The following is a 27419-nucleotide window of genomic DNA, read 5'->3' as shown; positions in this document are numbered from 1 at the left end:
AGATTTCAGTGAGGCTGTGTGCTGTTTACTTACAATGAAACCTTTATCACCAGGAGATTATCACTGCCTGGGACTATTTACTATGGCCCGCCTCTTAAAAAAAAAAAAAAAAAAAAAAAAACACAGCTCATTGTAATTATACACTGTTCAAAAAAATAAAGGGAACATTTGTAACTCTAAAGGTACCGTCACACTAAGCGACGCTGCAGCGATACCGACAACGATGTCGATCGCTGCAGCGTCGCTGGAGAGCTGTCACACAGACCGCTCTCCAGCGACCAACGATCCCGAAGTCCCCTGGTAACCAGGGTAAACATCGGGTTACTAAGCGCAGGGCCGCACTTAGTAACCCGATGTTTACCCTGGTTACCCGCGTAAAGGTTAAAAAAACGAACACTACATACTTACCTTCCGTGTCTGTCCTCCGGCGCTCTGCTTTCCTCTGCACTGTCAGCGCCGGTCAGCCGGAAAGCACAGCGGTGACGTCACCGCTGTGCTTTCCAGCTGGCTGGCACTCACAGCCAGTGCAGAGAAGCAGAGCGCCGGGGACAGACAGCGGTAGGTAAGTATGTAGTGTTCGTTTTTTTAACGTGTACGCTGGTAACCAGGGTAAACATCAGGTTACTAAGCGCGGCCCTGCGCTTAGTAACCCGATGTTTACCCTGGTTACCAGTGAAGACATCGCTGAATCGGCGTCACACACGCCGATCCAGCGATGTCTGCAGGGAGTCCAGCGACGAAATAAAGTTCTGGACTTTCCTCAGCGACCAACGATCTCCCAGCAGGGGCCTGATCGTTGGTCGCTGTCACGCATAACGATTTCCTTAACGATATCGTTGCTACGTCACAAAAAACAACGATATCGTTATGTGTGACGGTACCTTAAGCCAATCACACTTCTGTGAAATCAACCTGTGCAGTTATGAAGCAACACTGATTGTGAATCAAAGATGTCCACAAGTGGGTGCTGGGCTTACAGGTCGAAACCCTGGAGGGTGATAAGGTACCGTCACACTGGGCAACTTTTGAACGATAACGATAGCGATCCGTGACGTTGCAGCGTCCTGGCTAGCGATATCATTGTGTTTGACACGCAGCAGCGATCAGGATCCTGCTGTGACATCGCTGGTCGGAGCTAGAAGGCCAGAACTTTATTTTGTCGTCAGGTCACCCGCTGTCATCGCTGGATCTCCCGCTGTCATCGCTGGATCGGCGTGTGTGACACCAATCCAGCGATGTCTTCACTGGTAACCAGGGTAAACATTGGGTTACTAAGCGCAGGGCCGCGCTTAGTAACCCGATATTTACCCTGGTTACCATTGTAAAAGTTAAAAAATAAAAATAAAAAAACAGTACATACTCACAATCGGGTGTCTCACGTCCCCTGCCGTCGGCTTCCCGCACTGACTGTGAGCACCGGCCGTAAAGCACAGCGGTGACGTCACTGCTGTGCTCTGCTTTACGGCCGGCGCTCACACAGTCCGTGCGGGAAGCTGACGGCGAGGGACGTGACAGACACCGGAATGTGAGTATGTACTGTTCTTTTTTTTTTTTTTTTTTTTTTTTTTACTTTTACAATGGTAACCAGGGTAAATATCGGGTTACTAAGCGCGGCCCTGCACTTAGTAACCCGATGTTTACCCTGGTTACCCGGGGACCTCGGCATCGTTGGTCGCTGGAGAGCTGTCTGTGTGACAGCTCCCCAGCGACCACACAAGGACTTACCAACGATCACAGCCAGGTCGTATCGCTGGTCGTGATCGTTGGAAAGTTGATCAGTGTGAAGGTACCTATAGGCATTTGCAAGAGAACACCCAAGATTGGCAGATTCGACATTGGCGCCCTGTGCTTTTTACAGATGAAAGAAGGTTCACACTGAGCACATGTGACAGACGTCCGAGTCTGGAGACTCCATGGAGAGCGATCTGCTGCCTGCAACATCCTTCATCATGACCGGCTGGCAGTGGGTCAGTAATGGTGTGGGGTGGCATTTCTTTGTAGGGCCGCACAGCCCTCCATGTGCTCACCAGAGGTAGCCTGACTGCCATTAGGTGCCGAGATGAGATCCTCAGACCCCTTGTGAGCCCATATGCTGGTGCGGTTGGCCCTGGGTTCCTCCTAATGCAGGACAATGCCAGACCTCATGTGGCTGGAGTGTGTCAGCAGTTCCTGCAAGATGAAGGCATTGAAGCTATGGACTGGCTCGCCTGTTCCCCAGACCTGAATCCTATTGAACACATCTGGGACATCATGTCTCGCACCATCCACCAACGTCACGTTGCACCACAGACTGTCCAGGAGTTGGCGGATGCTTTGGTCCAGGTCTGGGAGGAGACCATCCGCCGCCTCATCAGGAGCATGCCCAGGCATTGTAGGCAGGTCATACAGGCACATGGAGGCCACACACACTACTGGGAATTATTTCCTTATCTTGAGGCATTTCCACTGAAGTTGGATCAGTCTGTAATCTGATGTTCATCTTTTGATTTTGAGCATCATTCCAACTCCAGACCTCCATGGAATATTAATCGTGACTTACATTGATCATTTTTGTTTTATTATTCTCAACACATTCCACTATGTAATGAATAAAGATTTACAACTGGAATATTTCATTCAGTGATACCTAGGATGTACTAGTGATGAGTGAATGTGCTCGGATAAGGTGCGATTCGAGCATGCCAGAGTGTCTTCGGCGTGCTTAAATAATATTTTCGAGTTCCCGCCCCTGTATGTCTCACGGATGTTGGGCAGCTGCAACACATGCAGGAATTGCCTAGGAAATGGACAACCCCTGCATGTGAGTCGTGCAGCCGCGGGGACTCGGACTTATATTTTAATCATGCCGAAGACACTCGGCACATGAGGATAGTGCCTTATCCGAGCACGTTCGCGTACCACTTACTGTTGTTTAATAAAGTAAATGGTGCTAGTGTCTTTAAAAAAAAAAAAAAAAAAAAAAACTTTTTTTTTTTTTGCTAGCATTTTTAGTGGGGTTTTGCAACTTTTTTTTTTTTTTTTAAATTTCTTTCTAACATCAGGCATCATGTGAATCCAGCATAAAGGTGTCGTCAACTGTTAGGCTAGGTTCCCATTGCGTTAATGGGACCGCGCTAACGGACAGCGTTGCACGGCGAAATTGACGCCGTGCAACGCGTCCGTTAGCGCGCCCATTAACAGCAATGGTGACGCGCATCACTAGCGCGTGCCATTTTTGGCACGTGCTAGCGATGTGCCGGTGTTTTGTGGCGCGCCGCGGACGCTGCTTGCAACGTCCGCGGCGCGCCCGAGGTCCGTTCCCCGCTCTCGCAGATCGGAGATCTGCGAGAGCAGGGACGTTTAACGCGACCCCATAAAACAACATTGCGTTAGCGCAATCTGCTGGCGCTAGGCGCTAAACGGATTGCTCTAAAGCAATATGAACCTAGCCTTAGAAGTTTCTTTCTTTTTTTATCTGCATATTAGAAATGAAGTTGATTTGTAGCCATGAATAGGAGCCACACAATCTGGCCATGGGATACCACGGATGAATAATGGAGAGATTAGGGTTTGTTTAAATAATTGCATATATAATTATTCAGAGTTGCAAAACATGAACTTCTGTACTTTCCGCCCCCAAAACACAATTCATCAAAGTTTTGCAAGATAGTCAGTCAGTTTGGGAGATGGAAACCTGGGCAATTTGGTGGAAATCGTATGTTGTCTCTCTTCTATAACCGTCTGTCCAATCTATAGACTTGGTCCGGACCAGGCAATTTGTAGTGTACTCGTCCTGTTCCTACACTTCGGATAGGAGGAACTGCCGCTAAGTGCCAGATGTAAGCGCAATTAGCTCGTAATTATAAGCACATCCCCTCTAATGGCCGTGTAAGTGGTGAGACTTGCCCTGTGAGCCCCCACTTCTGCATCGGGGAAGGAGACGCTCAGCTTACCGTGTAACGCGATCCCGTGTTGGCAGCCTGGTGGCGGGATTACTAGGTGTGCCACATTTTAGCACTTGTCTGATTCCGCACTCAGGAAGGGGCTTGTGATATTTAAGCCTTGGTGCAAGCAAAGGTTGGACCACACAGAAAATGTTTACCGGGAAGTAAGACAAGCAGAAGAAAAGGAGCCAAGAGGAAGGACGCGGCGAGATAAACGCACATCGAGAAAAGATTATTCTGTTAGTTGATCTTCGTAGATTGCCAGAATCCGTACTCTTCACCCTCCTTGGGGTCTTAGACCCTGCGTGACTCAGAAATGAGAGCATGGAGTTCTTCTGGGGTTTTTTGTTTGTTTTTTTTCATCAGCTATTTAGTTTCAAAGAGATGGGCTCTTTTTTATTTAGTGCTAATATTTCTGTCCTTTACCAAGGGGATGTGGCGCAGTCTAAAGACCCGTCCCCAGAGAATCCGGTGCCCTACGCCCCCTTGTAAAGGCCAAAGATACTAAGAGCTGATATCTCTGGAACCACATGGCGGTTTTTATAAAAATTAAAAAATGTAATACTCGGACGGTGTGAATAAAATGAGGGCAAGAGCCGTCCACTCTTGACATATTTATCCTTTTTGTCTCTCCATAAGGCTATGTTCACACTTAACGTTTTTGCAGCGTTTTTTTTTTTAATGCAGATGTTTTTGTGCAAATTTTCAGCTGCATTTCACAGTAGCCGCAAAGCGAGATTTCAGAACTCTCGTACACATTGTTTTTTTTTATTTTTTTATTTTCCTGACTATCTTGTCAAAGACCACGTTTTCCAAAAAAGCAGCTATGTCCCTTCTTTTCAGCATTTTTGCAGCGTTTTTCACCCATTTCTAAGCAATAGGTAGTGCAAGAATCACTGCAGAAAATGCAGATGTCGGGTTTCAGTGCCAAAGCTTAATGATGTTGAATTAGATTATTTTTGTATGCACTAAACCACTAACGGGACCAATGTACCCTGACAAAAAAGCCTCAAGAACTGTGGCACACTCTCCTCAAAACTTTTTTTAGCGTTGCTTCAAAAACGCAACGTGTGAACATAGTCTAAAGAAACATTTCACTTTTTTTTCCCTCCTTTAACTGCTCCCACCCACCCGATTGTGCCCCACATTCTGCACTGCTCTTTAGTACAGTGTTCTTATATAGCCCACACTTTATGGTGATTCCTAGCTTGCATCATGCATGGTATTCCTTTGTGATCTGCTATTAATCCCATGTTGTCAGTACTGCACCACATAACGAGCGAGAGCCAGTACCATCTCTAATTGCTGGGGTGACCGTGTGATTCTGCTTCCCTCTATTCTTTTACATAAGTATTCAGTAAAGGGAGACCGAGCTGTGATTTCCTACATTACGGTGACTGGCACTGTGCAGTCATCATCATTACCTTTGATAAGAACTTGTGCAGTCATCATCATTACCTTTGATAAGAACGTCTGCCTCCACTGTGGAGAACGTTTGGTGATGGATTCCATGCCGTTGCATCATACACTTGTATTGACTGAGATGCTGACCCCCTCCAGAGATTCTGCCATACAATTCCGAGCTACATAGTACAGACTTTATTTTTCAACAGTTGTAACTAATGGTCAACCCAGTGATGGGAAAGGATCTTGGGTCTTGTGACCACATTACCTGATATTGAAGAGATATTTTTCAATTAAACTGCTTTTCTTTTTATTATCCAATTTGTTACTTTTTTTAAAAATGAAAAAAGAAAAAAAAAAAAATCTCATACATTTAAGTGTCCTTTGGATTGGCTGAAGAAACACCAGAGGTTGTACACATGAAAAATAAACTTTTGTAATATTTTATTGGAGAAATCCGCTTTTCTGCTCCTGGATTGCTCTTTCAATGTCCATATTTTCCGGTAAAGTGGGTCTTCAGTGATAGACTTTTGCATTACTGAGATAGGAGAAGACAGTTTGTACTCGAGATCTGTGGAGAACTGCAAGTGGTTTCCGAGAACTTGCAGCAGAATGTATATTACAAAGTTGGTTATTTTCAGGCCTATTTTTTTAATAAAAATTAAACGATAACTACTCTTTTTAAGGGGGAAGTCAAGGACTTTTGTATCGTTGGCCTACCCTTGGGATATGTCGTCAATCCAGATCTGTGGGTGTGCGACATCTGCCAGTCATGCAGTTGGAGTTTTGCAGCTCCACAATTGATCACATCCGGCCACAGCCAACATCAGGAACAGTTAATCGATAGAGGTGCCGGGTGTCGGGGGCGTGGCCTGAGAGTCCATGTGAGCGGACGTGCGGCTGTGAGCTCCCGCCGCTGTATATTGTAAAATCCTGCAGAGCCGCTGCTGTTTGGTCCCTGCGGGGGCTTACTGGCTGCGGGGAGACTTGGAGAGGCCGGCGGTGCTGTTCGGTAGCGCTGGAACCGACGAACATGACCAGGAGACGGCAGAAGGACGCGGGAGCCGGGGATGCAGGCGCAATCCAAGATGTCGCCGACTTGAGGGAAAAGGCAGACAAGGAGAACGCCGCATGCAGAAAGCGCATGGAGGTAGCGGCAAAGCTCCAGCAGTTTGCGAGAGCGGAGGCCGCAGAGGAGGGAGCCGGAGCTGATACCGAAGAGGAGGAGGAGGAGGAGAGCCCAGCAGGAGAACATGAGGTACAACAGGGGAGAAAGGAGAGTAAAATGGCGGTGGCAGAAGGGGGACCCGAGGAAATGGCGCCAGAAGCTGAGCCTACCCTAAGAGACGTTTTTGCGCTAGTCTCTTCATGTAAACAATCTCTGACCATACAGATACAGGAGGTTAAGGGGGACACAGCCCAGATAAACGCAGCCATGCAGAAGATTGACAAACGTGTGGGGGAGGTAGAGGAGAGAGTGAGCACTGCAGAAGACCATATAGTGCAGCTGCAAAAAGCAGAGAAAAAGTTCACTCAAGCAATAGCTGAATTGGCTGCGAAAAATGAGGACCTTGAGAACAGGTCCAGAAGAAATAATATTCGCATAGTGGGCATCCCTGAAAAAGCTGAAGGGAGGAATCCAACGGAATATATTGAAAAATGGCTGTTAGAGACATTTGGAGATATGGCGCTAACAAAAGTGTTCGCGGTAGAAAGAGCGCATAGGGTCCCGCCGAAACCACCTGTCCCTGGAGCGAATCCCCGTACCATGCTCGCCAAAATTCTAAACTATAGAGACAGAGACATTATCCTGAAGAAGGCCAGAGACATGACGGATCTGACAGTTGAAGGTCAAAAGATTGCTATATACCCAGACTATTCTACTCTGGTGCAGAAACAACGGATGATGTTCACGGGTATCAAGAGACGGCTGAGGGAATTGGGTGTGCAGTATTCCATGATGTTCCCAGCAAGACTGAGGGTGGTGGCGTTTGATAAAATTCATTTTTTCCAGAAGCCGGAGGACGCTACCCAGTGGATCGATATTAATGCTAAAAAGCTTAAAGGAAAAGGAGACTGAAACTGTGGGAAGAGTCTGAAGTTGTTTACTTATCTGTCAGTTGGAAAAGAGTCATGTGATTGACAAGCCAAGGGGTATGGGGGGGGAAGAAGGGAAAGGGATGGTGTAATGGCTGCTGGGAAAGGGGGAGGAAGGGTTTGCGACATATTTTAAGTTTATGCAGACTTCTTGTGTGTGCAAATAATTCTAAGTTAAAATGTTTTGAGAACGTTATTTTTCAAAATGTCTGAAATCCTGTTATGTACAGTGGTGGGAGGAGGGTTGGGAAGGTAATGCCAAACGGAGTGTTCGCTATGGGCGATGATGCCCCACTCTTGGAAAGAGGTGGAATGGTTAGATGTGAGGGGGGAAGGGTGGGAGGGGGAGTTGGGAGGTGGGGGGGGGGGGAGGGTAGTTAGACAGCCTGAGCTCAAAATTGATGATACTTATAGTGAAGATGAGCCAAGTGATGGGGACCCGTTTTAAGATTTTGTGCTGGAATGTGAGAGGCCTAGGGGAGAAATCTAGACGTGCTGCGTGTTTGCAATATGCAAGAGACCAAAGGGCCTCAATGATATGCTTGCTGGAGACGCATTTGGTAAGGGAAAAAGTGGATGTTTTGAATAGACGATGGATCCAGAGGGGATATCATTCTACCTTCTCCACGTATGCAAGAGGAGTCTCAATCTTGGTTCCAGCGGGAGTTCAGTATGAGGAGGTGAAGGTATATGTGGACGTGGAGGGACAGTATGTACTATTACGGTGTATACTGTATGGAGTGATGCTGTGTGTTGCCGCGATGTATATTCCGCCTCCCTACTCTAGCAGGAAGATTAGAGAAGTAATGGAGCGAGTGGAAAAATGGGGACCGACACCGTTAATAATTATCGGAGATCTAAATAACATCTGTGATGAATATTGGGATAAAAATAAAAATACTCAGAATAGGTCGGAGGGACACATAACAACATTTGGCACCTATATACAGGAGATAGGTTTGATTGATCTGTGGAGGGTTAGACATGTGGGGGAGAGAGGGTACTCATGTTATTCACCGGCACATGCCACACTCTCTAGGATTGATATGGCTCTGGGTAACAGGATTTTGGACACATTGGTTGGGGAGGTGAGATATCTGCCAAGGGCCTTGTCGGACCATAGTCCAATTGAAGTAGAGGTTAGATTGGAGGGGGCTCGCTCGCTAAGTGGGAGAGAATGGAAGATTCATCCTAATTGGCTACAGAGTATTGAGTTGGAAAGTATAGGACGGGAGGTGGCGGAATTCTTTCTCTTAAATGATGGAAGCGCCGACGCTCTTACAATTTGGGATGCAATGAAGGCGTACCTGAGGGGACTACTGTTTAGGGACATTAGTAGGTGTAAGCGGAGGACGAGAGAGGTAGAAAAAGCGGCAGTTGAGGAGTTGAAGGAAGCAGAGGATGGGATGGCCACACTGGGAACCCCTGAGGCAGAGAGAAGAATGAAAAACGCACAAAATCATTTGGAAAAAATTCTGCTAGGCAAAGCTGAGAGGAAACGAGATTTCCAAAGGGTATTGTTCTATCAGGAGGGAGAAACAGTGGGACATATGCTGTCGGTAGTGGCTGCTGCTCAGAGAGGTTCTTCATATATACACTCTTTGGATTCTGCTAGTGGAGGTAAAATAACGGAAACACCTGAAATTTTGAGAGCCTTTGCGGACTTCTATGCAGATTTGTATTCCTCTCGGGTTGGTGAATCGGTCGAGGATGCACTGACTTTCTTGGAAGGTCTGGATTTGCCGAGACTGAGTGAGGCAGATAGGGAGAGCCTTGAGGCCCCTATCACTGAGGAGGAATTGAGTCGGGCATTGATGTCTATGGCCAATGGGAAGGCGCCTGGGGTCGATGGGTTACCCGCTGAGATCTATAAAGGGTTGGCAGAAGTGTTGATTCCTAGATTAAAAATGGTATTGGAGGAAGCTAGGTCTTGTGGGCGCTTGCCAGCCTCTATGAGAGAGGCCATAATAGTGGTCATTCCAAAGGAGGATAAGGACTTGGGGAAACCGGAGTCGTACCGCCCAATTTCTTTACTAACAATTGATGTCAAGCTTCTGGCCAAGGTGTTGGCTCTCCGCCTCTCTAGTGTTATTGCGAGTCTGGTGCATTCGGACCAATCTGGCTTTATGCCGGATAGATCAACGGCGATCAATTTGCGGAGGTTATATGTAAATTTGCAGGTAGAGTCTGATAACTGTGGTCGAAGAGTGATTGTATCGCTAGATGCACACAAGGCGTTTGACAGCGTCGAATGGGGGTACCTCTGGCAGGTGCTGGAATGTATGGGGTTTGGCCCGCAGTTTGTGGCCTGGATACAGCTGTTGTACTCATTACCATCCGCCAGAATTAGAGTAAATGGGGAGCTATCTCGTCCTATAGGGCTGGCTAGGGGTACTAGGCAGGGATGCCCGCTTTCACCCCTCCTGTTCGCGTTGGCTGTAGAACCTCTTGCTGCTAAGATTCGGCAGTCGGATGGGGTCCCTGGGTTTAGGTATGGCAAAGTAGAGGAAAAAATAGCGTTATATGCGGATGATGTTTTGCTGTTCCTGGAGGATCCAGACAATTCACTAAGAGGGGCCGTTGAAATTGTTGAGAGATTTGGTACTGTGTCGGGACTAACAATTAATTGGGATAAGACGGTTCTTTTTAGAGTGGATGACGTAGGAGAGAATGTGAGTGAGGATGTTGGGGATGAGAGGCTGAAGGTGGTTTCCCAATTTAAATATCTTGGAATATGGATTTCGGTGCCGGTGGCGGAGTTTCTGCAAAGAAATTTGACTCCTGTTATGGGGGTACTCAAGGCAAAGGTAGACGCCTGGAATAAGCTACATCTATCGGTCGTCGGTAGGGTAAACCTTATTAAAATGGTCCTTATGCCCAAAATTCTTTATGTTCTGCATAACGCACCAATTTGGATCCCTCGGGGGAAGTTCAGGCAGATTAATGCCCTCTTTAGAAGTTTGATATGGGGTAGACAATATCCACGTATTAGCTTGGAGACGCTTCAACGACCCAAGGAAGATGGTGGTTTGGCTTTGCCCAACCCGGAAATATACTTCCTTGCGGCCCAGAGCCAGCATTTGAAGGGCTGGGCGCGAGGGGCGTCATCCAGTGCAGTACAACAGCTATTGGAAGAGGTGACGGACCGACGACCGATGGCTAGGTGTTTGGAGGATGGCTCATTGGGCGCGCTGGGGAAAATATACCCAACCCTGTTCCTGATTCGTAAATTATGGAATAGATTAAGGCAGATTCGTGGGGTTACAGGGTTGACTAAATTCACACCGATATGGTCTAACCACAACTTAAAGGATTTTGAGGCCCTGGGAGGATTGATGGAATGGCAGAATAAGGGAATTTGCTTTGTTCACCAGATAATCCAGCAGCAGGAGCTGAAGTCCTTTTCCCAATTGCAGGAAGAATTTGGTTTGCGATCCACAGGGGAATATCAGTATGCGCAGATGAGACATGCCTTTAGAGCTCAGAATAAGAAGGCTGATATCAGGGTTCAAGATGATATAGTGTTGGAGTATGTGTGTGGTGAGGGTACTACAAGGGGAGTTATTTCCACTCTGTATAAGGACCTTATGCACACATTTCTGCTAGATTTCCCTATAAAGGCGAGAGCTAAGTGGGAGAGAGAAGTGGGGCCGATGGAAAATGAAACCTGGGAATCGGTGATGGAGTGGGTTCCGCGACTATCCTTGAGTGAACCATATAGGCTCTCGCAGCTATACATTTTGCATAGGGTATATAAATCTCCGGAAGTGTTATACAAAGCGGGATTGCGTGCCAATTCTGGGTGTCCGAGGTGTGCGAGTGAGAAGGCAGGAATATATCACATGATGTGGACGTGTCCGAGACTGGCTGCCTTTTGGGTGGTGGTTTTGAGCCGAGTTGAAGCAGCGTATAAGTGCAGAGTTGTTAGAGACCCGATAGTATGTGTGCTGGGATATGTGGAAGAAATTGGAGTTGACAATACTTGGAAGATTGCAATTGCTAGGCTACTCTACATGGCCAGGAAAGTAATAGCACGAAACTGGATAAACGCGGAACCACCTGTGAGAAGGGAATTTCTCCAATATGTTCAACATGGTCTAAAATTGGAAAAGGGGGTGTACAGTAAAAGGGGGAAAATAGAACTCTTTAATAAAATATGGTCTCCTTGGCTTGATTTGGATTGAGGAGTATAGGCGTCGTGTTTCCTAAGACCTGGAAGAGGATAAATTACAAGAGGCAGATAATGCCTCGGTGGGGTGGAGATTGAGACTGAGCTGTCTTATGGGGGAGGGGGGTAGTTGGGGTAATGTTGGGGTTTATTAAAGTAAGAAAATGTGTATCTGATATAATGCAATGTAAATGGCATTCTGTTGTTCTCCTTTTTTTATATTGTTAATAAAAATCTATTTAAATTAAAAAAGAGGTGCCGGGTGTCGCCAACGCTACCAATGACCTGTTCAAAGTACCAGAGAACCTTTTTAGGGTGGACCTATGCAGCTGCCTGTGTTATTTACTATAGACCACGTAAAAATAATGTCCGTTTCTATGTAGTTTTTCGTAAAACTACATTTGACCATTTGTCGATATTGTTTGTGCTGTGGGCTCCCAATGTAATGGGACCCCCTGTTGGCATATATTTGCCCTCTAAAGTGTATGGGCACATTTATAAGTCCCTATCCACTTTCCCCACTCTGTACTCACTACATGCAGAGTATCTATTCATCACTTGTCAACGAGTCCTGTGATTCCGCGGAGTCAATAAATCTCCGTTCAGCAGGTAGTTTTATGGCTGAACCACATCTTCCGGGTTTAGTGGTTTTTATAAACGCAAAAAAACATAAACCTACAAATACGTGCATTCAATAAAAAATCAGTAAGAACCCATACCTGCCTTTCTAATCAGAAAGCAAAGTAACATGTCAGGTGGTTGTTATAACTGGGATAATTCAATGCCTTATTGCTAATTGATGATCAATATTAATAATGAGCCCTTTTAGATGAGGCTGCTGAAGTGTCCCTGTTCCTCATCCTGCTGCACCAGCCGTCCTCATTGCCACTTCCCAGCCTCATTATTGTACAATGTCTCTTTTCTGCCGTTTACTGTTGTGATATAATAAGTTGCATGTTCTTGACAATCAATTAGTGATGTCTCCAAACTAACTTTTATTTTTGTGAGCTCATTATTTAAAGTACATTTTTTTTTTTCCTTGCCTCAATTATTATTACAATTTTTCTTCCAGACGGCTGGCGGGCAATGACCTCTCTTTCATCCATCCCATGGCCTTGTCTGGCCTGAGAGAACTCAAAGTTCTGTAAGTAATTGTGCAGTTTTGTTAGTAATTACATGCTTGCCCTCCTCTGTCAGCGCAGCAAGGCTCTCTGTAACCGCCATCGGCCCGGGGGAAATTGCTTGTCCTCCTGTGACACCGCACCCCCCCTTCACTAATGTTTAGTAGTTGTCCTTCTGGCCTGTAATGGTTGTGAACCTTGGTCACCAATAAACTATGTTCAGGCGACCTCTTCCCGAGCTCCGCGTGGTAACATTAGCCTGGGCTTCCAGAGAAGTGGGCACCTTGTGTTTACAATGGGCACGTTTTGGCATTTTGGGCCTCTACAAACCCATTTGCCGAATGTATCTAGAGCATACGCCATAAGTGCTTTCTGCTCTGATCTACCACCAGATGCCGGAGCAATCTTCATTTTATCCTTGGTATGTTAATGTTCTCATTCACATAAAATGACTAAGATTGGCCGTCCGGAGGGCACGTGAGTGACGTGTGCCCTCTCCTGCCGTCTAGCGGTTTGTTAAAGATTGGTGTCATTTCAAGGACCTTGGTGCCGTCCCATTGACACTTGAGAAACGTTTCATGAAATGTTTGCTCTAATACTAATGATCTGCCCCTCATTTTCCATTTTCTTTTTTATGTAGGACTCTTCAAAACAACCAGCTGAAGACTGTCCCTAGTGATGCTCTGAAGGTCCTGGGATCCCTTCAATCCCTGTAAGTCGTTTTATAATATTGGTGTGTAACAGATTTTTAAATGTATTGGGCTTTGTTCAATAATATATGTTAATATTTATATAAATAATTATTTATATAAATTTTATTATACAGGCACACCATTTTTATAGGAAAGGTTTAAAAAATCTCCAGTTGCCTTCCCTGACCTCTGATGGACGGATGTGTTGTATTCCAGTGTACCGAGTGGTTTCTGTTGCCCATTGTAATGAAAACCTTCTCTAGTGCCGATCTTCATTCATACGGCACGTTGATGCATGCCGGCCATCCATATGCCATAGAGACGCTCTTACCACACATCGATCGGATCTATAAAGGCCCTATGGATAGATTTGGGGCAAACTCCCGGAGCTGTCCCAGCACATGCACCAAATGTAGTCACATAATGTGATTTGAGTAAAGCCTTAACCTGATATTGTGCAAAGGAAATGATAGTAACTTTGTTTTAGGTTTTTTTTTACGTATCCAGATCCTTGAAAGAGAGCACGAGTAATCCGCTGCTAAAATTATCCAGAAGTCTAGACTCCGCTAATTACAAATTTGCCGCGGGTCGCCCATAAGGCATTCGCTCTGCTTTGTGAGGACACTTAATTTTAGAGTGACCGCTCTTAAGTCCCATGATTTGGCCGTCCGCGTCTTCATTATGGAAAGTGAGTGTTGCCGTGTTGGTGGTTGTGGTGGCAGCGGGTGCAGCTGCAGGAGTCTGGATTTAGATTGCCGTATAATAAGTAAATGTTCTGACGGCCGGGGACCGCTGCCCTTTCCCAGTTTAGAATGTACAGATAAAGTATGGAAGATGCTTGTGAGGTTTCCAGACCAACGCTATAATTTAATCTATGCAAAGATCTATTTCGGCTCTCCTCCCAGCCATCATTGCTGTGTGTTTGGAAACTTCTCCAGTCCCAGTCCGAATGCGGTAACCGGCAGCTGTGGGGACGGGTTATATTAAAAGGCATCTGCATCTCCGTGCTAAATTCATAAAGGAACTTGGATGAAGTAAGAATTACTCCAGAACAGCCCATATCCGGCATAGGTGGCCCAGATTATTTATTTTTTAAATGTTAACTCTTAAAGTTTCCATGTCGTCATATTGTGAATTGAAGCTCCTTGTTATAGAGGTGCTTAGCTGATTTATAAGATTTTATAGGAAAATATTCACTAGAACTTTCATCAAATTAATGTTGACAGGAGTCCAGGGGACAGTATTGCTCAGTAATTACAGCATTTCCAGTATCAGGGCAAATTGGGCAACATTGGGGCTCGGAGGTTAGCACTGTAGCTTTACAGTGTAGGGGCTCTGGTTTCAAATCCCACCAAGGACTTTGTGTGTTCTCCCCTTGTTTGCGAGGGTTTCCTCCAACTCCACAAATACATATACCGATAGAGAATTTTTTGGCTAGTGAGCCCCAATGGGGACAGTGAGGATGTTATGTAAAGCGCTGTGGAATTAATGGCGCAACATACTCGAGTAAAATAAATGGCTATAACTCACGGAGTAGGACCTCTCAATGGACTCCTATGGCCAGGATGAGCAGAGATTTTAAATCCGTAAATTACATTATACTGAACATTTTCCCATAAAAATCTATCACTGTTCATCTCTTCGTGCTCTGTTAGGCATTTTCAGTGTGACCTATTCCCTTTAAATGGATTGTCCGCTTCTAGGCCAACCCCTTCCCAATTTATTTTTTTTTTTCTTATCGGGGTAAAGTGTGGGATATTACAAGGAGTCAGAGCAGACCAGAAAAGAAGCCTCCGCTCTGTAGAAGTGATGTCAGCAGAGGCTTCTAAATCCCCAGTAGAAACGGTATGTGACCATTCTGTGCTGGGGAAGAATGGAGCTGGACACAACAGGCAGGTAAGTTGCAAAGACCTGCCTGTTAGGATTTAAAGGGCATATCCGTGACGTATTTTTCGCACCATAAGACGCACTTTTCCCCAAAAACATTTGGGAGGAAAATGGGGTGGTGTGTGTCTTATGGTGCGAACGCAGGCTTACTGGGGAGGAGGTTGCGGCAGCGGAATCGGCGGCCGAGGTGTGGCGATGTGGTGCAGAGTGTGCCTGAGCAGGGTCCCTTCCTCAGGATGCAGGTGGCCAAAATGTGTCCACGCTGCTATCCGGTGTCCACAGCGAGCACATCACCGGTTTCCCTGGGGCCATATTCCTGAAGCCGTGGGCCGCCAGAGGATTTAGGAAAATGGCTGTCGGAGGCCGCACGTGCACAGGTTTAGATCTCGGTGGCACTCTGCTTCAGGAAAATGGCTGCCGAGATCTCAATCTGCACATGAGTGGCCTCCGGCGCCAATTTCCTGAAGTCTCCAGCGGCCCACGGCTTCAGAAAGATGGCTGCATGGAAACCGATGATGCGCTCGCCGTGGACACATTTCAGCTGCGACATCCTGAGGAGGGGACCCTGCTCCAGTGCTCTGCTTCACCGCCGGCACAGGACCCTCAGCATCGTACCCCGGGACTGCAGCATTGCCCCACTCTTGACCCACCTGTACCACCACAGGCCCTCGGGTAAGATACGGTACCTTAAATTCGGACAATAAGATGGACCCCCATCTCATAATCTTTTTTTCTGCTATTTTCCACCCCAAAATGTGGGGGTGCGTCTTATGGTCCGATGCATCTTAGTCCGAAAAATACAGTAACAAATATATCTTAGCACTATTTACTTATATTCATAGCCATTTGTAGTAGATGCAACAGCCATCAACGTAAGATTGTAATATTAGAAGATATATAATGTTTTTTTTGTGACAAGATATTTGCATATTATAGGTTTCTATAAAATTAAAAAATCTGGAAGATATGATGCTATAAATATTCTAGCATGTCATAGATATGTGTCGGAAATTACATTAATTGGGTGCATGAGATTTGCTGCTTCTCCTCCTGAAATTTGGTGGATGCCCAATGTTGAGTCCACACATTCTTAAGAATCTTTCAGAGATGTCCTACAAATAGATATTTTTAACCTCCTGACATTTTTGACAATGATAGACCATGGTCCCCTATCATGCTTGTGGTGATGCTTACCTGGTGCTCCTGCCAGTCTTTGTATATTTGGCTCTATTAATGTGTCACCTTGACTTTGGCCGCAGTGACTTGACTGCCCCACTTGCCTCATCGTTTCTTCGAATAACTGGCTGCAGTGATCTATTGTGAAAACCCCACATTATTCCTGTGGCAAAATAAAGCCGGTAGGGGACCTGACATTTGCTGGTATCAGATTGGTAAATTTGAGCATTCCCTTTTTTTCTTTTTTTTTTAATTTATTTATTTTCTAAATTTTATTTTGTCAGATGCTTATAAAAATATTTCATTGGGATAAAACCCTTTTTGTAGACACAAAGGGATTTGAGTGATGTGCACGTGGACACCGCTAGTATGATGCTCTTACATGTTCATGGCCGTCACACTTGGGTGGGTTTTCTCTATAAATTACGGTAATAGTAAAGTTATTGGGATAGAGGAATTTGCATATATCAAGTATTTTATATAATTTCTGAATACTCGTGTTGTGCAAGACGTAGATCATTTACTTTGACTCTGTGCATTCCCTTATTCCCAATGTTTTCATGCTGTCCTCCTATCCAAACACCTTGACATCCCTGGTATCCAACGAGAACGTGTTCTTTTGAAAGATACTCTTGTTGAGAATGACACTGTTTTTATGTTAACAGGGCTCTGTTGAGCCAACTTTTTTCAAGTTTGCAGGTTTGGCACTTTGGGTCGTGTTCCACAAGACCTACCAGGTTGTCTGATCCAAACCAAATCCTCCTAGAGGTCTCGATGTTTGCACAGTTACAGAGCTCCTGCCAAGCAACAGCCGTTGAGTACACAATGGAAATTACTGAACTCTCTGCCTTTTAATTTAATTCTTCAATTTGTTTTTTGAGGAGCAAATAAAATGAGCCATAAATTTACACACATCGAATTTAGCCAATGGCAGAAGTATTATAGAATTGTAATTTAATAAAATTCCAACAATTTCGTCTGGTTAACATGCTATAGTCACTTTTTGTGGATTCATTCTCTTTTAACTACCCATGACTGAGATCACTACTTTTTTTTTTTTTTAGTATAATTGTTTTGTATTTTTTAAGTATTTATGAGCTATGCCAGTGATAAACTGTATTCTATTCTTAGAGTTGGCTGCAATATACAATGTACTTCATGCAGCATCTCTAAAATTGAAGGTCCTTTTAATGTGGTGGGTTTATTTTGGATGTTACACTGTAGGGGAAAAAAGACATTGAGGACCTCAAAGCCACAGCAGAACAGTTTCTGGTAGGCTAGTCTGCAACTTTTTGGGATTGAGTGAGCACCTGCTATGATTTAGCAAGCACAAGAGCCTAACTAAATAACGGAGTTAGTCCAGGAGAATATTTTAAAACCAAAAGTATTTTATTTAAATAATTAGGAGAAAGATTAACAAGGCAGTATAAATATACAATATATCCATCAGTTAGAGAGGCTCAGGTGTGAAGACCAAACCACATCCCAATATGTGGGCAGAACCAAGGGAGTGCTTACCCATGGATGTCTCTGCGGGATAGGTCTAGTGCAGCCCCGACACGCATTTCGTGTGGGCTTCCTCGGGGAGCTAGTATTTTATTAGTTCAAGAGGGCAAAATGTCTTTTACAGTGATGGCCTCTTGTGGTTTTTCCACATAGAAACCACTATCCTTTTCCTTATGTAAAGGAAACCTATCCATTGGGTTTTACACCACATAAACCACCACCAATGGTTCAGGCTTATAGACTAGTGTTGAATGGTTCCAAGGGAGCATGTTGTTTTGGGGACTTGTAGAGTTGATTGACCATGGATGGACACCCAACCCCACTTATTAACACTAGGCCATGCTTGTCTGTAGTTACGGCACTTTGTTGACATTTGATGGGTTTATCCCACCGGAAAATCCTCTCTTTGATCTTCAGGGGAGGTTCATGAATTTGGAATATGAAGACAGAGGGACAGGTTTTTTCTCGTTCCCTTTTGACGAAGCCTGGGGCCTTTTGTATCCCGAGATATTTTAATGCACCTCTGTTTAAATACTCCTTTCTCCTGTGAAGGCAAAAATGATTCATCAATTCAGGATTATTTATTTGCATTAGGTAAGAAGCATGCAGGTGTCATTACGTAAGGGAGTCATGTCCCAGGTCACTGCTTTGCATCAACAGTGTATTTTGAGAATATCTCTTGGCTTGTAAAAATAATTCTGACACATTTATAATCCTTCGAGCAATGTGTCAGAGTGACAGAAAGCTTGATGTGAAGGGAATTAGTGTTTTCTACATGGTCTACCCTTTAGGATAGCGAGGAATGCAAAGTTATCATTAGGCCTGTCTTGGTTATTTACTATCAAAGTATAGTTCTTTGGGTGATGGGAGGTGTAGTCAGTAAATCCATTTGCCGCACAATATTTTAGTTTTTCTTTTTCTTTTACATTTCATTGAATGTTGTATGGCTACAAGGTTCACCACTAACCTCCAGGGCGGTGAATACAAGAAAATGTGTGAAAATACATTTATTTTGCTTTGAGGAATTATTTTTTTTATTTTTTTTTAAATTAAGAGACTTTAGACTTCAGCCCACCTGATGCTACGGTGTAAAGTGGTCCCAGAAGAGGTTGTTCCCATTGGCTCAATATAAAGCTGTGCCCATTCAGATGCGCCAAGCAGTCATGGTAATAGTAAAAATTTGACGTCTCACTGTCGTGCACAGGGACAAGGCTGTTGCCATCAATCATTCAATTGCAGAGAATTCCTGGCACTTGCATTATAATACTTAACTATATTCTGTGCTTTATTCAGCCATTCAATATATAAAAGTGAATGTGGCAATAGCTATACATTGTCAGGATGCGTTTTTGACCCATCCCGAGCCTTTGACCATTGCTAATTACTATGCGCTTATCTGAGTTATAAAGGCACTCGTCCCCTCTGATATCGGTCATTTACATGAGCCAGCGGAGTCCTATTGATTGGCGCCATCAGCATGGGATGGGTGCTATTATAACACGGAGATGGGCACGTACGAATTAGCAGAAAGGCTCAGGATCGTATCGGCGAAATTCTTCCTAATATATGGATATTGGCATGGTCACTCTGTATGTGAATGGCTGAATAAATCACAACATTTGGTTTAGCTTTAGAACGCAAGAGAAATAAATTTTCATTGATAGTAGTGGCAGAGTCTGAGGAGATGATCGTAGACCTCTCCTGGCTATGGCCACCTTCCATAAGAAGCTTGGAAATAAGGCAGTTTTAGAATGTGATCTATTGCATTGGAGGGAACATACCGATTTATGAGGTCTGTCTGTCATCCGCCAGAAAAAAAGAACCCTTAAACCAGGTGGACTTTATTAATCAATGTGGGCCCCTCCGCTGCCCTTTGTGTAACCAATGCAGCTGATCACTACTTCAGTTTGCTCATAAAACGACAGTCGGGATGTTGGAGTGGTCATGTGAACACGGCCTCAGACAAATATTTTTTTGCCAACCCACAAATCGTATCTGTCTTACACTCAAGATAAGATGGATGACAACTCTGCAACTGGAGTTGAAGCTCCAATTTACCTCAGACAAAGGAGAAAAACCAACATGTCTACAGCTGTTTCACAGATTTCATATGGCCGCCTGACAGGCCGGATAATGCACACAGTCATCAGCTTTTGTTTTTCTTTTTGAATGGAAGAAAATTACAAGTGTTGCCCGTTCGATCTTCATTTCTCTGCTGACAGTAGGGTAGATTGGATCTGTAAATGATCTCTGGGTGCTTTGTTTTGAGAAGCCTAATGCTTGGGCAGCGCGGCCATTAATCACTGGGCTGACGGGAAAGTGCAGGTGTTTTCTGTTTAACTAGGAGGAAGCCTGTCGGAATTGTAACCTAGGTTCTGTCACAGGGGCATCAGCCCAAGTTTCCTCCTTAACCCTTTTCAAGCCGGAGGGGTCTACCCATGCTTTGTTCTCAAGCGTAACGTCATCATTTCCCAGTTCAAAGTATCCCGTAACTGAGGATTAATTAAAACATCCAGTGAAATGTGATAGCCTAGGTGGGGCGCTGGTTTAAGGCTTAGCTCTTTGTTATAAACGTGGCTGTGATCTTACTGAATGATGATTTAGAATTTGTTCGATTGATGTTATTTAGGCTCCAAAACACACACAAACAGGCTGTTGTGAAGCCGAGATGAAGCGCCAGGGTAGGACGTGTCCTCATAGAGACATGTTTGTAGGACGCGCCTTTGATGTTACTAACCGATGCTGACGACGTCCTGTTTATTGGTCTGAACTGAATTAAGTAAATGAAGTAACTTTCACGCTGCGTTTCCCCTGCACGTCACGCTGCGTTTCCCCTGCGCGCTTACCGCATGTGCCTGGAACGTTTCTGGCCCAGAAGCTGAAAATGCCCATACGCTGATGGGGGCCAAAACTATTCTCTTGGGCACACATTGGGTGTGCCATTTGAGTTTTCTTTTTTGCACTTTGGATAGCATGACAAGCTGCAGTTTTACATACAGAAGTATTCAGTATAAAACATAGGGTGTACTTTTTTTTCCCCCCCAGCATGGGAGCCTATAAGTGAATGATACAATTGGGGAGGCATATTTTAAAATATCTGAGGTTTCCATTTGGAACAGAATCCTTAAACTGGTTCTGTAAATGATGTGAAAAGCGCCTCCGAGCCTCTTTTGGAAATGAATTGTATGGTTTAAGAAAATCTATTTTTTTTTTTTGCAGATAAAGCATTCAGGTTTATGCACAGTTCATTTTGCACTGTTATGGGAGCTTGTCCGTCACATAAAACTATTGAAAGTCTCTTCATACTTATTTTTAGTGAAAATCAAATTTTCCACTTGTCCCGTCAAGCTTTCGATCATTTATTAGCATCAGGTTTCGAAAAAGAAGTGACCTGAGCATTGTACAGGTGACTTCTGCTGGGAGGTCACTCCATACTTTTACAATTGGAAGGCTACAAAACACACCTGGGCAGTCTTCTATATATTTTTTTTTTTTTTTTTTAAGTGTTTGTAAGGAGCTTTAACTTAAAAAATGCTAGTATTTTAATTATTTGCAAATGAATGTAAAAAAATTGCTCAAGAAAACACTAGTGCTTTTAAACTACACAATAAAAACAATGCTGCAAGAAACTCCTTGTGGCCAAAAGCAAAATGCCAGTGTTACGTGATACATTTTTTCTTTTTTTTTTTAAAAAGAAAAATCTCATTGGCGTTGAAACCATAAGGAAGAAGTAAAGGGTGGTGTGAACATACTCTTAGGGAAGTATAACATGACTGTATAACTCTGATCGCAATGCTCGAACTGGCCATCAGCTCTTCCGACCCAGGCGTGATGGCTGCATCGAGATACGTGCTGTCATGCTCGGGTCGGGAGAGCCGACGGCCAGTCTGATCATTGCGTTGTGATCCTCGTTGGAGTTGTATGACCATCTGACCATTAGTGTTCAGAATTAGAGCCATTGATGGCTGGAGGGCACAGTGATGAGGAGTGTGGAAGGACCAGTCTGTGATTTATATGGACATCTCATTGGGTTTCAGTGGGCTCCATGTAATGCTTGATGAAAATCAAGTGACCTAGCCTAAAGATGCAAAAGTCCTGGAGGAGTTACTAATCAACAATTTACTAGTTATACTAGTTAAGTGTGGTCTGTAACCTGTCGATCTCAATTATGCTGAGGGCTAGAAGGCAACAATTTGGAGACCTCCTCTGTAAAATGACGATGGTCGTTGATGAAGGGGCCCATGCATTTTCCCTGTTTGCTGTTTCTGTTGCGCAGAGTTACTCGGCAATGAAGGGTGTGCAGGTGAAATGAGATCTGTCCAGGTAGTAAAACTGCAGTGCATGGTGACCAAACTCACGGGTCTGGTACAATCCAATGCCAGCATTGTAATGATGCAATCTGTGCACAGCGTGGTCACTTCTTCTATGTTTAGACTAAGATTTGTGCCCTCATGCCTGTAACTATTCTCTAGAATAAGCCTTTCCGTTTATATGGTCGATGCTTGGAATTGTATGTCCCCATGTGACGTGTCAGGTAAAGTAGTCACGTACTACATCTAACTAGAAGGTCTTGAGCAAACGTGATAAAATATTAGAAGAATAAAAAAATTAAAAAAATCCATATGTAGATTGTATGTCAAATCCATTTTATACGTAAACCTACATTTTAGTTTCTGTCCATCTGCTGTTCATTGGCATGCAATCTAATGTTCCCTGTTATCGGGCATTTCCTTCTCTGGCGAGGAGCTTCTTTGTCACAGCTAACTAATGCATTCAATCTTGATAGTTAAGTAATGAGTTGTGTTCATCCATAGATCTCCCTGTCACTTGCATGTAATATTTAAGGTCCCCATGAACATTAGATTAATATAGGAAAAATTCACCAATATTGATGGGTTTGGTTGACTGTCTAATGTGGGGCCTGCCAAGTGTTCCCAGATAGCACACAAATGGGTCAGCAGTCCGACATGTGACCGGTCTGATCCTTCTGTCTCCCAACACCTAAGACATGCTGCCGTAGATGGTTACCTTCCACTTTGGGATGTTACTCCACAAAAGTCTGAGGAGTCTGTGACTACAGCATGTCCACAGGCTGGCAAGTGTTAGGAGGCTACTAAACTGCTCCATGTACAAAGAGGATACGTTAGATGCATGTGTGCACATTTATGTAAGCCAATACACCACTTCCTTTACTATACTATGCCATGTGTACGCTTTGGCTTGCCAATTTGTTTTTTTCAAACACTCAAATTATTTATTTTATGGCTTCCTGTCTGGTAAACTTGTACTGAAGGATTCTGATGAATTGAATGTCTCTCTTACAGGCGACTAGATGCTAACCACATTGTCAGCGTGCCAGATGACAGCTTCGAGGGTCTTATGCAGCTCCGGCATCTATGGCTGGATGACAACAGCTTAACAGAGGTGCCTGTTCGCCCACTCAGCAATCTTCCATCCCTTCAGGCCTTAACACTGGCACTAAACAAAATCACACACATACTGGACTATGCCTTCTCCAATCTCTCCAGCCTGGTTGTTTTGTAAGTAATCTCTAATTACATATAGAAGTATTTAGGGAGTTGCTATATAAGTTTTAGATATATAGACTATATAAAGGAAACATGTGCATCTTTCATTAATTCTCACATTTTCTGTCTGTCTCTTGCTCTGTTTCCCCTCCTCTGATCTTGCTCGCTCTGGTTCCTCCCCCCCCCCCCTCTAGCTCGCTCTGGTTCCTCCTCTTCCCCCCTCTTACTCGCTCTGGTTCCTTCCCTCCCCCCTCTTGCTTGCTCTGGTTTCTTCCCTCCCCCCCCCCCCCCCCCTCTTGCTCGCCCTGGTTCCTCCTCTTCCCCCCTCTTACTTGCTCTGGTTCCTTCCCTCCCCCCTCTTGCTTGCTCTGGTTCCTTCCCTCCCCCCCTCTTGCTCGCCCTGGTTCCTCCTCTTCCCCCCCTGTTGCTCACTCTGGTTCCTTCCTCTCCCTCCTCTTGCTCGCTCTCGTTCCTCCTCTCCCCCCTCTTGCTCGCTCTGGTTCCTTCTCTTCGCCCCTTTTGCTCGCTCTGGTTCCTCTTACTCTCTTTGGTTCCTCCTCTTACTCGCCCTGGTTCCTCCTCTCCCTCCTCTTGCTCGCCCTGGTTCCTCCTCTCCCCCTCTTGCTCGCTCTGGTTCCTCCTCTCCCCCCTCTTGCTGGCTCTGGTTCCTCCTCTCCCTCCTCTTGCTCTCTCTGGTTCCTCCTCTCCCCCCTCTTACTCGCACTGGTTCCTCCTCTCCCTCCTCTTGCTCTCTCTGGTTCCTCCTCTCCCTCCTCTTGCTGGCTCTGGTTCCTCCTCTCCCTCCTCTTGCTCGCTCTGGTTCCTCCTCTCCCTCCTCTTGCTCGCTCTGGTTCCTCCTCTCCCTCCACTTGCTCGCTCTGGTTCCTCCTCTCCCCCATCTTGCTCGCTCTGGTTCCTCCTCTCCCCCATCTTGCTCGCTCTGGTTCCTCCTCTCCCTCCTCTTGCTCGCTCTGGTTCCTCCTCTTGCTCTCTAGTTCCTCCTCTCCCTCCTCTTGCTCGCTCTGGTTCCTCCTCTCCCTCCACTTGCTCGCTCTGGTTCCTCCTCTCCCCCCTCTTACTTGCTCTGGTTCCTCCTCTCTCCCCTCTTGCTCGCTCTGGTTCCTCCTCTCCCCCCTCTTACTGGCTCTGGTTTCTCCTCTCCCTCCTCTTGCTGGCTCTGGTTCCTCCTCTCCCTCCACTTGCTCGCTCTGGTTCCTCCTCTCCCCCCTCTTGCTCGCTCTGGTTCCTCCTCTTCCCCCCTCTTACTTGCTCTGGTTCCTCCTCTCCCCCCTCTTGCTCGCTCTGGTTCCTCCTCTCCCCCCTCTTACTGGCTCTGGTTCCTCCTCTCCCTCCTCTTGCTCGCCCTGGTTCCTCCTCTTGCTCGCTCTGGTTCCTCCTCTCCCTCCTCTCGCTCGCTCTGGTTCCTCCTCTCCCCCCTCTTGCTCGCTCTGGTTCCTCCTCTCGCTCGCTCTGGTTCCTCCTCTCCCCCCTCTTGCTCGCTCTGGTTCCTCCTCTCCCTCCTCTCGCTCCTCTCGCTCGCTCTGGTTCCTCCTCTCCCCCCTCTTGCTCGCTCTGGTTCCTCCTCTCCCTCCTCTCGCTCGCTCTGGTTCCTCCTCTCCCCCCTCTTGCTCGCTCTGGTTCCTCCTCTCCCCCCTCTTGCTCGCTCTGGTTCCTCCTCTCCCTCCTCTTGCTCGCTCTGGTTCTTCCCCCCCCCCTTGTTCTCACTCACCTGCTCATGCATTCTTGCACTTCCAATCTCTCTTGCACTCACCTATCTAGATTGTATTCTTGTTAGATCTGTAAGCAGTAACATAATTTCAGAAGCCATCATTTTACTTTTTCTTCAAATATTCAATTCTCATTTCCAGACACCTTCACAACAACAAAATCAAAACCCTTGGCCCTCACTGCTTTGATGGACTGGATAGCCTGGAAGCGCTGTAAGTACAGTCACTATTTAGCTTGTCCTTCTGCAATGTTTAGTTGTCGGCTTATTTTTTTTTTCTTTTCCTATTGTCAGTACAGGTGCGTGGTCAGGGCACAATTTTTTCATTATAGATCCGTTACTTGAGGGTATTGGACTCCTGGGTCGACTTTAATCACTAGCACCGATACTTTAGCATTCTCTTTATTGTGCGCAGGAAGAGATGACTTTCTAGATGACCTTTCTTGGGGAATACATGTACACTGTTTCACCATTGCTTTTGTTTAGGGAGGCATGAGATTTTGGAACCTCTAGTTTTCTCTGCTGTGTAAAAGACGACAACCTCTGTAGTTCATGAAGAGGAGGATCAGGACTGAATGTTACACAAGTGAAATATTGGGAAAGGAAAATGGTACGGCACAGTGTAGTAATTCACATTCCTGGAACCAGCCATGGTTTTTATTTCTGGACAGTCCCTTTAAAGTTGCAGCCATCTATGCAGTATTATTAAAGTGTAACCTTGCCGCACTGGGGGCTGCCTGTGGACAAATCTGACCAAGGGCCACATCTGCATGGGGCTTGTATGTTCTCTTCGTATTTGGGTCCATTTTCAAAGTTGGCAATTTTTTTTTTTTTTTTTTTTTAACAGCACATTATTTCTTGAAAAAATATAATTAGTAATTTTGCAATACACACTGGCTATTGGTGGTCATACTGTCACTTTTGAGGAAGAGTTTTAAGTAGGCTCCATAGTTAGAGGTAGGATTATAAGAGGCAACACCTCTAATTACACAGGATCCACTAATAGATGACGTCACCGCTCTCCTGCTCCCCCTCTCATCACAATGACTCTTGCACATGCTCATTAGACACCACAATACAAATGAAGGGATCAGGAGTCCACCATTGTGGCTAATGTTCATGTGTTCTCTTCTGAAGCGGGACGTTTGTCTAAAATGTGGCCAGTGTGAAAACTGCACGATTTCTGTTTTGTTTTTAACAACGTTGTATGGGGATAAAAAAAAGTTTTCCACAAAAATCTGATTTCAGCAATAGGTCACTTTCTGATGGCTTCCCTATAAATCACACCAAAAAATGTGATTCCACCTTGCCATAGCGAATACTTTAATAATATTATTGTTCTCCTATTCCATTGTCCCTAATGTGCATGTATGAGAGACACAGAAATACAACGGTGATCCCTATTAGTGACAGGTACTGATGTGAATGGTGAATTTCTGTACAGCGCTGCGCTATATGTTGGTGCCATATAAGAAATGAAGACCTTCTCCTGTGACTTATCCACACCAAATGTAGGCCTGCGTCCTAGAGTAGTAGTTCTGCTGTATTGTATGTATTACATGTGCTTCAACCAGACTTTTGTTCCTCTTGACTTGTTAAACATAAAGGTATCTATCTTTCCTTCTGTCCCTTACCCTACGCAGCCCCCATTAGGCTACTTTCACACTAGCGTCGGTACGGGGCCGTCACCATACGCAAACTGCGAAAAAAATGAACAACGTGGGCAGCGGATGCAGTTTTACAATGCATGCGCTGCCCCATTGTAATGTCCGGGGAGGAGGGGGGGCGGAGTTCCGGCTGCGCATGCGCAGTAAGAAATGGCGGACACGACGTGCAAAAAAACGTTACATGCAATGGTTATTTTTGTGCTGACGGTCCGCCAAAACACGACGCATCTGTCGCATGACGGATGCGACGTGTGGCCATACGTCACAATGCGTTGGCTAATACAAGTCTATGGAGAAAAAAAACGCATCCTGCGGGCAGCTTTGCATGATGTGGTTTTTCTCCAAAATGACGCATTGTGATGTACGTCGCACATCGCTAGTGTGAAAGTAGCCTTACTGCTGTCGCCTCACACGGAAGCCGTAGGAGGGATACAGAACATTCATAACTTCTGAAAACTAGGAAAGCCCATCCCTTTATCAGTCCATGTAACCACGGTCACATCTCTTCCAATTCACCCCCGGCA

The 27419-nt window shown here is 45.3% G+C and overlaps 1 protein-coding gene across 1 annotated transcript in view; it reads left to right on the top strand.

Annotated features, from left to right (window-relative positions):
- LGR4 (leucine rich repeat containing G protein-coupled receptor 4) overlaps positions 1–27419 on the top strand; it is a 109511-nt gene that overhangs the window by 63252 nt on the left and 18840 nt on the right. The window contains exons 3-6 of the mRNA XM_069739704.1: positions 12665–12736; positions 13354–13425; positions 23299–23514; positions 25371–25442. Coding sequence (XP_069595805.1) covers positions 12665–12736; positions 13354–13425; positions 23299–23514; positions 25371–25442 — 432 coding nt within the window. The remainder of the gene's footprint in view (positions 1–12664; positions 12737–13353; positions 13426–23298; positions 23515–25370; positions 25443–27419) is intronic.

This window comes from Ranitomeya imitator, chromosome 9 (assembly GCF_032444005.1).
Source record: "Ranitomeya imitator isolate aRanImi1 chromosome 9, aRanImi1.pri, whole genome shotgun sequence".
NCBI lineage: Eukaryota > Metazoa > Chordata > Amphibia > Anura > Dendrobatidae > Ranitomeya > Ranitomeya imitator.
The sequence above is the reverse complement of the archived record's forward strand: the minus strand, read 5'-3'. Positions and strand labels throughout refer to the sequence as shown.